We start from the raw sequence: 15,233 nt of genomic DNA, 5'->3' as shown, positions 1-15,233 counted from the left end.
CCTGCAACAGGGGCAGCCAGGGTGGGTCAGAGGTTTAGCGCCGCCTTCAGCCCAGGGCGTGATCCTGGAGACTTGGGATCGAGCCCCACATCAGGCTCCCTGCATGGAGCTTGCTTCTCCCTCTGCCTGTGTCTCTGCCTGTCTCTGTCTCTCATGAATAAATAAATAAAATCTTAAAAAAAAAAGAAAAAGAAAACCTGAAATAGACTGGCTGGCCAGCTGTAGTAAAGTGTATAAACAAGTTTAAAATGTCTAAGCAAATCTCTCATTTTGACGAGTGTCAGGCTGAGATCATTGACGCATCCTCAAGTACGTGTTCTCATCTGACTCACACCTGTGAAGAAGGCAGAGGGCACAGCCCTTGTTCTCAGACAAGGGGATTAAAGCTGGGGAGGGTTAATCTGTGCCTCAGATCACTGAGTTACACACTGCTGGGCCAAGCCCTGAACCCACATTCCACATACTTGTCATTCTTAATAGCTCCTCTGCCAGGGCTTCTGAAATACAAAGCTACTAAAAATGACAGAAACTATACATGCAAGTATTCGGAAATAAGTAACAAAAATGCTGCAACAGGAAAGACAGCAATTTTAAATCGGGAAAATAATTTTGGATATTATAAATGCTTAGAGTTTTACACTCAACCAAGAATTTTTTTGGTTATGAGCTTTACAAAAGCAGCCAAACCACGTAATATAAAAATGGATACAGTGCCCTTGCCTGAAGGGAGGTCTGGCCTTTGTCCCCAGTTTTTGGAAAGTAACGTCTAAACCCTTGGAATTTCCTGAGTGACAGCAGTGTCTGTTATTCACGGTGGACTCTTTAGACCACACTAGACTGGAAGGTGCTGGAGACCAAGTTCAATCACGCAGATAGATAGATAGATAGATAGATAGATAGATAGATAGATAGATAAAAATAAATAAATAAATAAATAAATAAATGAATGAATGAATGAATGAAATCACACAGGCAGTCAATCAGTCATGGTTAAATAATGAAGCCCCAGTATAAACTGGACACTGAACCTCAGGTAAGCCTCCCAGGTTAGCAATATCCATGTCTACTGTCACATATCAATGCTGAGAGGGCGACACATTCTGCGAATGAATGAAGGCCTCCTAGACTCTGTTCTATGCATCTCTTCCTTTGGCGATTTTCTGTACCCCTTCCCAGCAACAAAAACTAGGAGGATAACAGCTTTCAGGGAGTTCTAGAACTCCCTGAACTCAAAGTTCTATGAGTCTTTCTAGTAAATTATCAAAGCTGAGGGTGGTTTTCAGAAGCCCTCTCACCCAAAACTTGCAATGGGTGGCAATCATGGGGACTATGCCCTCAGACCTTGTAATTTATCTACTACCAGGTAGACAGAAAGAGATGGTTCAAAGGAAAGAAAACGTGTTCAATCTGACTCAAAATGAAAGAAATACAAATTAAAATCAGGTTATTATTTTTCACTTTTCAGGCTGGCAAGACTTCAAAGACTGATAACACCGGTGGGTCAGCAAAGATAAAGAGAAATCTCATCTCTCAATAGATAACAACAGATAAAAATGACTTCAATTTTTTATACGGCAATTTGGAAATATCTATTAAAACTATAAAATCCCCTTTGATACAGAAATTTCCATGTTATGAACTTAATTCTTGAGATAAATTTATACCAGTAGCAAAAAAATATAAGAACAAGGGTATTAAAACACCTAAATATTAATCAACAGAAGCCAACCACATCATAAGACATAGTCCTAGTCCACTACATAAACACTAGAATGGAGTGGGTAGATCTGTATGACAGCACTGGAAAGCTGTCATACTAGATGGAAAAAAAGCAGTCTGTAGACTTGGGAATACAAAAAGATCCATCTGTGTAGCCAGAAAAATAAAGTTAGACCAAAGTGCAGGTGTGTTCGTAAAGGTAGTAAAAACACTTGGGAGAATATTTCCAAACTATAAACTGTGGTTTCCTATGAAAAGGAGAATTAGAAGAACAGAGACAGGGAGCTATATTCTTTGGAATTTTTTAAACAGATGTAAGCAGGGCATTAAATTAAATGCAATTCCACAAGGAGGGTCAGATCAAATTATGTATTTTTTTTTTCCAAATTATGTATTTTCAAAGGGAGTATTTAAGAACTAGCAACTTCAGATGGAGTAACTGGGTGATGGGCATTAAGGAGGGCACTTGATGTAATGGGCACTGGGTGTTTAGGCAACCAATGAATCACTAAATTCTACCCCTGAAATTAATAATACACTATACATTAACTAAATTGAATTTAAATAAGAAGAAAAAAAATTAATGCCTCCCTCACATCAGGGATGTCAAAGGGTAGAACACATGCAGATAAGGACAGAGGATTTTTGAAAATTTCTTTGGAGAATGTTGGTAAAGTATTTTGAGATTTCCCTTTGCCTCAAATGGAGAGAGCCTAGAGGGTAGGTGCCTTCCTCTCACCTCAAGCAGCAGGAAAGAGGCACCAACAAGGAAGCTGCTGGGCAGCATCCCGATGCTCAGAGGGCATCAATGCTCAATGTAGAAGTCCTGCCCAGGAAACCCAGACCAGTTTCTTTAGTAAGTGAGCACTTGTTCTGGGCAGGAATCAGCTTGACCTCCCAGAATAAAGAATTTGGAAGTGTTCCTGTGGGAGCACACAGGGGTGCAGGTGGGGGAGATCTTAGATGCAGACCAACTGGGAACTAGAGAGAACAAATGGTAAACCTCAAAGAGAGGAAGGCAGAGTCACAGGGCTCTGAGGAAGGAGTAAGCCTTCCTTCCTCAGCAGCTCACTTTTCAGAGTACACATGCTCAATGCAAGGAATCTAGTCAGGAGACGCCATGGACAATGTCTCCAAAGAAGCGAAGACAGTACTGCCTGGAAGAAGAGTCAACTTGAAACACCTGACAAAGGATGAGAGCACAGAGCCTCTGATGACAGTACCACATAAGAACTTTCTACTTCTCTCTTTCCTGCCTCCCCATCCATTCCCCAGACCCTAAGCAGATCCAAAACAGCAGCTGGCAAATAGTTCAGAAAGTAAACAAGGCAGGAGGAGTTTCACCCTTCAGTTAAATTAGAAACTTTGGGTTTCTTTAGTAATGCTTAGTACATATTATATAGGATTGGGCATTCTACTGCCGAATTACTACTTTGTGTCTTAAGTGCCTGTAACCAAATATGACCAGACGAGTCACGGAATCTGCCAGTTTTCTCTTCAGTACAGGCTGAAGGGGACAGTAAAATTCAAAGTAAAGCAGCCTTTATGATAACTTCCCAAAAGTAATTCTTGTTTGTAACACCTTAGGCTATACCCAATTTACTAGTTTTAAAAGATTTTTCTGGGAAAAAAAAAGCTTTTTCTCTAAGTTGGGATTTTGTTGTTGTTGTTTTAAGAGAGGGAGAGAAGAGGGAGGCAGAGGAGGAGGGAAAGACAGAATCTCAAGCAGCTCCATGCCCAGCGAGGAGCCCACTGAGACCCTGTGACCATGACCTGAGCAGAAATCAAGAGTCGGACACTTAACCGAACCATCTAGGTGTCCCCTTTCTTTATGTTTTTAAACGAGGTTGTAAAGACTACCTGAGAATATGACAAATATTTTTAGGGGCACCTGGGTGGCTCAGTCAGTTAAGCATCTGCCTTCCACTCAGGTCATGATCCCGGGAGCCTACTTCTCCCTCGACTTCTGCCACTCCCCGTTTGTTCTCTCACTCTCTGGTCTTGGTTGGTCTTAGTATGGGTGAGAATCACCTCATCACTCCATTTGTAAAGGTATATTTGATCCTTTGTAATTAGCAAAACATCTGAAACGGTATTTTCCTCCACTGATTTACTTATTTTTGGCACATCTAAGTGGATTAGTTTCTGGGATGATATTTTGAGACTGTGTGAATATGTGTTCCCTAAGGGCATTTCACCCAATCCTTGCTTAAATCAATTATCACACTGAGGATTGAAAACAAGTGAATTTCTAATCTATCATGCCTTCTATATTTATTACCTGAAAACCTTCACTAAAGACTTTCTCCTGTGCTTCCTCATTGTTGAGTAGCACAAGGCCTGGTGAGTAGCACAACTGATTGATGCAATACAATCCATTATGCTCATTATATAATCATCATGTTCATTTTTGATGCTTAGATTGTCCCAAATTTAGCCTGTGGGAAACTCTTCAAGCTGGTTCTGGTGTCCTTTTGACATGTCCATTAGTCACTAAGGATCTACTTGCCCAACAAGATGTCCCAGGCCCATCTGTTAATCTTCCTTCCTCCCTGGGAGCAGTCATTTCTCCAAGAAGTCCTGTTCCTTTAAGTGAAGAATAATATTTAGAAAACAAGATCTGAGTGCTCACCACCTTTGTCTCTAGGCCTGTGGAATAACAAAGAATACATCTGTTCTTTGTCCCCAGTTCCTGGCAGGGAGCTTCAAAACCCCTTGGCATTTTCTAAGTGCCAGAAGGGTCATTGTTATGCAAATGAAGGGGCTACGTACGTTCAGGATGGGGGCTGGTCATCATCAGAAAAACCAACCACTCAATCCAACTTTGGGCCAGCTGGATCTCCAGGGAAAGAAACAGGGAGGAAGGTCAGCTGGAGAATGAGTTCAATCACATAGCCAATGGTCTAATCAGTCTGGCCCATGCAATGGAATTCCAATAAAAATTCTGGATGTTAAAGCTCAGTATAGCTCCCTAGTTAGTACATGGTGGGAAGGGATGATGCGCCTGGATTTCACACAGAGAGGGCACAGAAACTCTTGAGTCTCTTCCCCACCCCTCTATTCTGAGACCTTGCCCTGTGTCTTTGCCACTTGGTTATTTCTAATTTGCATCTTTCAAAATTCTCATTGTGAGTATAGTGCTTTCAGTGAGTTCTCGATATTCTAGCAAATTACTGAAACACAGGATCATGAGACCTCCAAATTTATAACCAACTGATCAGAAGTGCAGGTGACCCCCCAACTTAGAGCTGCCATCTGAAGTGGAGGCAGTGTTGTGCAAGACTATAAACCAAGCCTGCACAGTCTGAGGCTAACTCTAGGTAGTCAACTAGTGTCAAAGCTGAAGAGCAGGTCACCTGAACTGAACTGGGTGTTAGCTGGTGTCAGAACACGGAAGGTTCTGCTTTTAATGCAGTTGGTTAAGCATCCGACCCTTGGTTTCCACTCAGGTCATGATCTCCTCGTCATGAGATCGAGTGAGCCCCATGTCAGGCTCCACGCCCACCTCAGGGTCTGCTTGAGATTCTCCCTCTCTGCCCCTCTTGCTCTAGCTCTCTCTCTAAAATAAGTAAATAAATCTTAAGGAAATAAAAAAAAATAATATGAAAGGTTCTTTCTGTAAACACGGCTACAAAATACTATTTATACACACATAGACAAATTATAAATTTGCAAATACGCCATGACAATAAACACATGCAAAAAAAATCTTACATTCAGATCAACCCCCAAATCAAATCCAACACCACATGAAAATCACACTAATAGACATGAATCCACCTCATTTCTTTTTAATGTAGGCTCCATGCCCAGTGTGGAGCACTTGAACTCACAATCAAGAGTTGGATGCTCAACCGACTAGGCTACCCAGGCACCCTCACCTTATTATTTTTCACAGCTGCATAACAATATCTATATAGTGTGGATATATCCTGCTTTTTTCAACCAATATCTGGCAGTTGTTTGCTATATATGCTTGTAGCAGCATAATCTTGTGTGTTTGCCACTTTGTAAACATTTATCTTCAAGGCAAATTCACACAACTAGGCCTGCTGGATCATGGGTAAACGTGTATGGATTGTGTAGACTGCCAAAAGCCCTTCTATATAGGATGTATCATTCTGGACTTTCATTAGGAAGGTGTGAGTACCTGTTTTCCCAGAGCCTCATTAGCTACATGTGCTGTCCAATTTTTAAACTTCTGCTATTTTGGTAGGTAAGAAATATACATTGGTATAGTTTTAATGTGCATGTCCTTCATTGAGTGAATTTGAGCAAGTTTTCATATGCTTAAAGTCTACCTGTAGAGCTTTTTTAGACTTGTCTATTTAGGTGTTTTGGCCAATTTTTTCACTACAAGTCTTTTTTCTTTCAACTTTTAAGAGGACTTTGTACAATAGAAAAATTAACCCTTCTTTATTATATAAGGGGCAAATATTTTCCCCTTTTTATGTCTTTTGATATGTCTATAACCATGCAAATCTTTTTTAAAAACTATTGGTAAATTTCATCTTTTACTGTTTCTAGATTTTAAATCATATACAAAACCTTTCTCCAAGCTATAAAATAATGCATCTATTATTTATATTTGTCTTCAACATCAAGATCTCTGACCCAATTGGAGTTTATTCTGACATACGTAAGAGGCACAGAGCCAATTTTAAGTTTCCACAGAGAGCTATCTGGTTGCCAACATCATCTATCTTAAAAGTATATTGTTCCCCCAGGGAAAAGAAATGCCATCTTTATCGTATGTGAAATTCCCATATATTCTTAGGGCTGTTTCTGAAATTCTATTCTGTTGCATCAATCGGTCTCAACAAGAACCAAAAGAGTTTTAATTACAGATGCCTTGTAGTAAGTCTTAATATCTGGTAGAGCTAGTCTTTCTCATTACTATACCAAGGCTTTCCTAACTATTCTTACATGTTTGTTTTTCCATATGAATCAACCAGCTAACTCCAGGCAAAAAAAAGTTATTAAAAATTTTAATGCTTTCTAAAATGTTAGGTATCCCTGGGTGGCTCAGCGGTTTACCGCCTGCCTTCGGCCCAGGGCATAATCCTGGAGTCCCGGGATCGATTCCTGCATCAGAATCCCTTCATGGAGCCTGCTTCTCCCTCTGCCTCCTGTGTCTCTCATGAATAAATAAATAAAATCTTTTAAAAAAAATTTTTAATGGGATTTTCATCTCTTTTATTTCTGGATAAAAGAAAATTGACATCTTTAGAACACTGAGTCACCATATCTAAAAAACAGAGGTAAATCTGTTCAAGGCATTTTTATATCTTTCAGGAATGTTTTCAGTTTTCATTATATCTCTTTTTAAATTTATTTCTCTGTACTTATTTATCTTTTATACACAGCTGTATAGGGGTCTTCTATTATGACTTCTAACTGGTTGTTTGGAAGGCTACTGGCTTCTTTGCCTTATTATATCCTGCTATTCTTTCATTTGAGTGTGTTAATTTTATCATTGATTTTCTTGTATTTTTCCATAGTTTTACTTCTTTCATTTCTAAAACTTATGCACTTGATACATTTTTAGTAGGATATTGTCATTTCCCAAAACTCACATGTAAATTGAGTCTATTTACTTTTATGCTATTGTGTATATCATACTATTTCAATTTCAGATCATTGGAATCTGTGTAAAATCATACTGCACTGTACATTCTCACACCCATCTCATTAACTGCAACAATGACAACCCAGACTAATGCTTCCTAGGTTCCTAGGGTCTCCACCTACATCAATCTCAACACCTACAAACCAAGGTGCTATCCCTAAGCCCAACTCCACTCAGCCTACAGAACAGGGAAGCACCTATAAGAGAGTTCCACTTGGAATCTCCACTCACTCAATCTCTTCATGCCATTCATCCTATCTTTGCAACCATAACACTGAATGAAGCCCCTCCACCTTTTCCTCAATCCCTGCCCTCAAATCTGCCTATCCTACTACAAGCTCACTTTCACAGGGCTTAGAGGGAAGATTTTCACAAAACTCACGTAAATATGGCAAAGAAGTATAACACTCTCAAGAGGGAGGCAAAGAAAGAAGACTGCCTAATGAGCTCAGATGGACCACACACTGATACAGAATGCTAGATGTTAGCTAACTGCAGGAACCAAGTTCACTGTTTCCCAGGATTGTAGTACCTTTTCTTTCTTCACACAATTCATAATCTTGCCAAGGTCCTCAACATCAACGACAGAATTTAAATTCTGATGGTCTTCAGTACCAGATTCTTCCTCACTGGTGCTCTCAGAGGGCTCTTCCTCCTGGAATATCAATGTTTTGGAAATACATTATTCAAAGTAGCAAACCCCTCAAATTATGAGTTCACTGGATAGATCTGAGATATTTTAGGGCAGAGGCCAACAAACTATGGCTCACAAGCCACATGCTGCCAGCCTCAAGCAGGCAACCATCACTTGCACATCACCTATAGCTACTTTCTTGATACAGTGGCAGAACTGATAGTTCCAACAAAAACCGTATGACCCACAAAGAAGGAAATATGTACCAGTAGGCCCTTTACAAAAAAAGTTTCTTCACCAGTTTGGGACACAGAACCAATCAGGCTTAGTGAGGAACTAAATGCAGGAATGAAAAAAGGAAGAAATTAAGCATGGCTCTCAAGTTTCTTTTGTATGTACTTGAGATGGTGGTGCTGTTTACGGAGATGAGAAACAGACCGGGAAAGTGGAAATGAAAAGCTCCATTTGGAATTTATAAAGTATGAGATGCCACATACATCTAAGCCGAGATTTTAAAGAAGATGCACAAAAGAGAGCAAAATTCCGGGTAAACCTCAGAGGTGGAAATAGAAACACAGGAATACTAGCATATAGACAGAACTCAAAGCCATGTAACTAAGTTAAGTATTAACAAAGAAAAGAGGGATCCCTGGGTGGCGCAGCGGTTTGGTGCCTGCCTTTGGCCCAGGGCGCGATCCTGGAGACCCGGGATCGAATCCCACGTCGGGCTCCCGGTGCATGGAGCCTGCTTCTCCCTCTGCCTGTGTCTCTGCCTCTCTCTCTCTCTCTGTAACTATCATAAATAAATAATAAAAAAAAAATTTAAAAAAAAAAAAATAAAAAATAAAAAATAAAAAAAAATAAAAAAAAAAAAACCAAAGAAAAGAACCTAGCACCAAGCCCTGAATCATTCCACCATGCAGAGGTTAGATAAAGGAAGATGGTCCCAAGCGAAAAAGGAAGAAAACCATGAAAATGGTATCACAAAAACCAAGAAATGAGAGTGATTCAAAGAAGGAATCAGTGGTATCGAATACCGTTGAGAGGTCAAGTAAAATGAAGACAGAGGAATATCCATGAGGCGTGAAAACATGATGTATTGGGACCTAGGCAAGAGCAGCTGCTGTGGGAAAGTCAACGAGAGTGGGTGAGCATGACATGGGACTTCTCCCAGCTGCAGAGTGGAGAGAACACCCCTCCTAATGGAAAATAACACTGAATAACAGAATATTTTAATACCATAATTTTTAAATGTATCACTAAGCTGGCAAACATGACAAATTCAAAGAGGACAAATATGAACTAAAAACGGAATCCTAGGGAAAAAAAAGAAAATGGAATCCTAAGAGGTAAGTGAGAGATGGAGCTGAGAGCATCTGCTGAACTCTAGAGAACTTAACTGACAGCTGGACAGGAACAGAGAAAAATGGGCAAAGGCAAGGATACAATACCAGGAGAAGAGACCAACAGAAGACCAAAGTCAAGGCCGGGACCCCACGAGGCTGCATTTCTCATGTACAGGTAAACTAGAAATAAATGTTCTGAGAAAGAAGAAAGCAGAAAAGACAGAGAATCTGGGGAAGAAAAGAGAGTAAAGAATAGACAGTTATAGGGATTTTATTAAAAGGTTCTAAAGTCTCTGTGAAGGGTAAAGGAGGAGGATTTGATCCTAAAAATTCAGAACCAAATTAAATCGAAGTTACCAAAAGCAATATTCATTCCAGCTAGAAGACAGTGAGTGGATCAATGTCTTTTCTGGGGGAAAAAAAAATTTGCTCCCAGCTAGAACTCTAATCAGCAAAGCATCTATGAAAAAAGGCAAGATAAAAACAGGCAGGTATAAAATTCTGAAAACTTACTTCCAAAACAACCCTTCTCAGAAACCTATTGGAGAATATGCTCCAAAAACAAGAGTAAACCAAGAAATAAGAAGATGGAAGATACCAGAATAAGGGAATCTAACCCAGGAAGCCAAAGGAAGGTTGTGTGTCATGGTGGACAGAAGACAGAGGCCTTCACCCACCCCAAGGTTTGGAGAGCAGCCAGGCCAAGGTGGAGGAAAGAGGACTCATGAGAAGCCTCCAGGAAAGCAATAAAAACAACAGAATACTGAAAAATAATTTTAAGTTCCATCAGAATTTTTTCTAATGAATTAGTGATGATTATAGAGAAATCAAAGCAGATATAGCCACTACATAAGGGAAATAAATGTTTGGGAAGGAACAAGTAACATGACAGCACACAGGACAGATGGAAACATACATAGTCACAGTAATGACACAACAAGTTACAGTCTAGCCAGAAAGTGTGATACATAGGAAAATGAGAGGAAGGGAAGTTATACTGGATATGCATGTCCGTGTGAGTGTAAGAGAGAGCAAGAGATCTCGAGATGTTTTAACAAATTAAAAAATAGCAAGGAGGGACTATTATTTATGAATACAGAGGTAAATATCTAATGAAAAAGCTAGAATTAAAAGTGATTGCCCAAGAAAGATAAGAGTTAGAGTAAGGTAAGAAAGCATAGATTTTCATAAAAGCCTGGAAGTACTATTTGAGGGTTTAAATGTACAAGTGTTACTTTTGACTAAAAAAATTTTGTTTACTTAGGTCTGTTTAAATGTTAAGAACCGAGGGTGATATCAGCAAAAATGGCAGAGTAGATAACTCCAAGGGCCCATCTCTGACCAACTCCCAGAGTTCTCACAAAGGTTTACAAGAACCAAGTGAACACAGAATCAAGAAAAAAGAGACTTGGGGCACCTGGATGGCTCAGTCGGTTGAGCATCCAACTCTTGATTTTGGTTCAGGTCATGATCTCAGGGTTCTGGGATCAAGCCCCACATCAAACTCCATGCTCAGCGGGGAGTCTGCTCCAGATTCTCTCTCTTCCTCTCTCTCTGCCTCTCCCTCCACTTGAGTGCATGCATGCTCTCACATCCTCTCTCCCTCTTTCTCTAAAATAAATAAATCTAAAAAAAAGAAAGAAAAAGGAAACTTAAAAATGACATTATGACATTCAAGGAAACCTGTCACAATACTACCTGGAATACAAGCTAAAGAAACAGACCTCAGAAACCACGCACAATAGACAGTCTTTACAAAGATGGTTTTTAAGTCCCTAAACAATTACAACCCAGCAAACTACAAAAATAAAACTCTGAGGAGGAGAAAGAATTTGATTTCCAGAGTTAACACATTATAATATTAAAAACTTGCAGCTTTCAACACAATATTACAGCGTGTGCAAACATCTAAAAAGATCTGGCATATCCACAGGAGAAATCAACTGGAACCATCCCTGAGGACACGCAGGCCATGGACTAGATAGAGGCTTTGAGTCAATGGTCTTAAATACGCTTCAAGAGCTTAAGGAAACCAGAAGAACAATGTCCCAACAAACAGAGAGCATTGATACAAAGACAGAAATTATAAAAAAGAAACAAATTCTTGATCTGAAAAGTCTAATAACTGAACTAAAAATTTTACTTGGGAGTTTCAGGAGCAGATTTGGGCAGGCAGAAGAACCAGCAAACATGAACACAGATTAGCTAGAAACTGGCCAGGGTGAAAACAAACAAATGCACCAACACATACAAAAGGGGCACTCTGAAGCAGGCGGTGTTTGCACAAGACTCTGAAAGCTCTAAACACCACTAGATTATATCCTTATCTTTATGTACATGAATTTTACCTCAATTTCTTTTAAACAGCGTAAAATAATATTAGGACCAAGGGTGGGGGGGGGAAGATAACCAAAGGTAAGCAAAGAGACTAGCTAGAAAAGAGAACAGAAAAATGAAACAATAGCTGAAACATACAAAACAAAGGAAACCTTTGTTTATTACTTGCTTTTCTTGTTCCTTTGAACACAGGTGATTCCAAGACATGTTTATAAATTTACAGAGCAATCTAATAAAGAGGAAGAAACTAACAGTGCAGGGAGACAGAGAAAACACAGGGACAAAGCCCTTGATTCCAGAGCATGTACAGAGTGGCTATGGCAGGACTGACCCATGGCCATCAACTTGGGGACGATGTGAGGATGGGGTGCGGGGCATTATAGGAGGTCCCTGGCAGCTTCCTACAAGACCTGGAGGAAGGAACAGGAAGAAAAAGTATTCAACAGTCACCCTAGAGAGTGAGAAAGGGAACTTCCACAAGCATGCTGGACACTGCTGGGCAGGTCTGAGTGCACACATGGACCTGTGGTCATGGATCCAGGGTCAAAGAGCAAGCAGTCAGCAAAGGGGAAGAAGCCAGGTGGTAGGTTTCAACCTAGCTTGGGGTTTGGTCATTTGGGTTAGAAAAAGGACTGGAAGGAAGGCAAGGCCATTGAAGATGTTTATAAAAGAATGAGTATAAAATCTAAACTGAGTAAGGACAGAAGTGAAGTAAAGAGTTTTCACTATACAATGAAAAAGGCATGGGATCAAAAGCATTTTAAAGTATTACACCTGAGGTCATTGTTGAGGTCACAGGAACATGAAATTTCAAAGGTGACCAGGGAAGTGAAATGCCAAGGTCAGCAAAGACAATGGCACCTGAAGACATGGAGGCCAGGCACCTAGCAGGCAGGATGCTGGTTAATACCCACACTGATGGCTTTGCCCCAAAGGGTAATGACAAGAACAAGGTGGAAAGAAAGTGAGTCAGAAAGTAAAGTGGTTCCTGCTCACCAAGTGAGCAGTTGGCCAAAGGACAACAGCAGCAGTGAAGAGCCTGCTGACATGAGCTTCCAAAGAACAAAGGTCCCTGAACAAGGACCAAAGAGACGTGCTTACAATGTGAGGGACAAAGACAGGAAGCTAAGATGATGGGCAGTCTTCTAGTTTGAGAGATTAATGGAGTCATTCAGAAAGAAGTCAGGAGAAAAATGTAGTTGGGGATACGAAGGCAGGAGCCTTCTGGGACACACCTAACCTCAGGCCTATGTCTCCTACCTGCCAACTATGTAGAAGACGGCCACTCTGGCAATGCAACCATTAACGCACAGAAACAGGAAAGTGTCCTGAACACACACTGGCTTCACTAGGAAGGCCAACCCAAAAATGCCACCAAGGGAGCTGCTGATCTTCCTTCTAACCAGATGTTAGAAGATGTTTCTCAGGGCAGAGGTAAGGTCCAGCATCCCCACACAAAGGAGGAAAACAGTGAGACACGGACACAGAAGCTCCATACCACGGATGATTCACACTGGCCTCTCTTGCAGTTGCCGTCACAAGGCTTTTTCTCTCCTTTCTGAAGTGCCTGCAGCCGGGCGAGGAACTTGGTCTTCCAAACTCTGAAGTCTGCCTCGATGCTGCCATGTTTGCTTTTAACCACGTCACAGTCCCCCTCTCCTCTAGCCACCACACGATGAGCACCAAGCATCCAGAGCCACTTATCAACATTCTTGCCAACCTGCAAGAAGATGGAGGAGCTAAGACACAATCCTCTACATCATAGGCTTGAGGATTGCTCTACAAAAGGCCCAAGTTCTGGGACTTCTGGGTGGCTCAGCGGTTGAGTGTCTGCCTTTGGCTCAGGGCATGATCCAAGCTCCAGGATCGAGTCCCAAATCAGGTTTCCCATGGAGAGCCTCCTTCTCCCTCTGCCTATGTCTCTGCCTCTCTCTCTGTGTCTCTCATGAATAAAAAAATAAAATCTTTGGGAAAAAAAAAAAGCCCCAAGTTCCTCTGGGAGCCCATCACTGGCTGTTGGGAAGAGGGAACTGGGCCTAAGCTGGCCCTCCAGCCCCACCTGCAACCTGCAAGCACTACACTGGTTACATTCTGGTAAGATCCTGCAAAAGACTCTTTTTAAACAAAGGGACAAATCCTTTTATTAAGGTAAGGGTTACTACCTATAAAAAAGACTTTGAAAACTACTATCCTAAAAAAAAAGAAAAAAAGAAAAAAAAAAGAAAACTACTATTCTAAGTCATGGTCAGAATAAAATAACTAATTAGCAAAATAAATCTGTTCCAAAATATAGCAAAGCCCATTTTAATAGCAAAGGGCAAATGCAGCCCATGCAAGACTCATGACTTTATAAACTCAGAACTTGAATGAACTTGCAAACATTAGCAGTTAAGGTGAGGTCCAGGGATTACCAAGCACCGCAGTCAAGAGTTCAGACACTTAATAGGCTTTCTGAGTGGCAAGGCGTTAAACAAAACATTTACCTATCTGAATTGTACCAGTTTTGGGGTCTAATTCCCTTGAAAATATGAGCAGAAATACACATCATGATAGTACAACTGAATTAAAACAAGCTTAAAGAAAGGTCTCCACTTTCAACTTTACTCACATTCTACCAAAGACAGGTGAGCCAGGCTGGGCCCATTTTGGGAAGAAGTATGTTTACAAAAGTTCTAGTAACTGTTCAGAACCACAAGAAACAGAGGCTCTGTTTTCATTTAGAAAAAAAATCTAGGAAAACAATGTCTTCTTACATAAAAGACAATGAATGTTTTTCTTCTATTTCCCTTTAAAAAATAACATTAAAAGACGAGGAGTTCAACTGCATTCAGAGTTATAGCTTGAGCCATAAAGATTGTTCAACAACAGAACAGGCAGCTGAGAAAGTCTAAAGAAGCAGTGATCTTCTATCCACAAGGTCCTGCTGGGACAGCAGACTGGACTCAATGGCCATGAATCCAGACCACTGTGACACTGGACAATAGAAGGTATAAGCATTTTATTCCATAAAAATGTACTTGAGAACCTACTATGCACCAAACTTGGATACATGTGTGTAGCAATGCCCCACTACAGAGAGTAACACAAAAAGTTTATTACAAAGCACCAAAGTTTGTGGACTATTTCATATACACACGTCTGTGAATTTTATTAAAAGAGAATCTATCCCTGTAATTCAACACATACCTACCTTGTTGAAGTGGCTGGCATAGACAGAATTTCCTAGGCCAAATACAGCGTATCTCATGCCCTTTAGGTAAGTTTTGCCAAATCGAAAATCACTGGATGCTTCCTCTAACCATTTGCAGAACCACACTGCACTTTCGGTGGGTTGACCGTCTGTATATGTAGCAACCACGAAGGCACAAACGTTTTTACTAGTAACCTAAACAAGAAAGTAATTATTTCAGAAGAATATTCAAGATACAACTTATCAGTAAAGAAAACCCTTTTTAAAATGCTGACATCCACATCAATACTAATCTCTAAGGACAAAGGGTGCTTTCAAGACATTACTCATTTTCAAAAGTGAAAGAAAACAGAGCAAGGACACCTTGCATGGGGAGAA

General features: G+C 40.4%; 1 protein-coding gene across 5 annotated transcripts in view; it reads right to left on the bottom strand.

The window, feature by feature from the left end:
- Nucleotides 1–15,233, bottom strand: part of LOC479708 (S-adenosyl-L-methionine-dependent tRNA 4-demethylwyosine synthase TYW1) — a 245,697-nt gene that overhangs the window by 220,713 nt on the left and 9,751 nt on the right. For all 5 annotated transcript variants that reach the window (XM_038539010.1, XM_038539005.1, XM_038539006.1 and 2 more), the window contains exons 5-7: nucleotides 14,856–15,050; nucleotides 13,164–13,385; nucleotides 7,881–8,003 (exon numbers count right to left, since the gene is read on the bottom strand). In XM_038539010.1, the coding sequence (XP_038394938.1) occupies nucleotides 7,881–8,003; nucleotides 13,164–13,385; nucleotides 14,856–15,050 (540 nt within the window). The remainder of the gene's footprint in view (nucleotides 1–7,880; nucleotides 8,004–13,163; nucleotides 13,386–14,855; nucleotides 15,051–15,233) is intronic.

Source organism: Canis lupus, chromosome 6, assembly GCF_011100685.1.
Source record: "Canis lupus familiaris isolate Mischka breed German Shepherd chromosome 6, alternate assembly UU_Cfam_GSD_1.0, whole genome shotgun sequence".
Classification (NCBI taxonomy): domain Eukaryota; kingdom Metazoa; phylum Chordata; class Mammalia; order Carnivora; family Canidae; genus Canis; species Canis lupus.
Note: the sequence above shows the minus strand (reverse complement) of the source record. Positions and strands in the feature narration are given on the sequence as shown.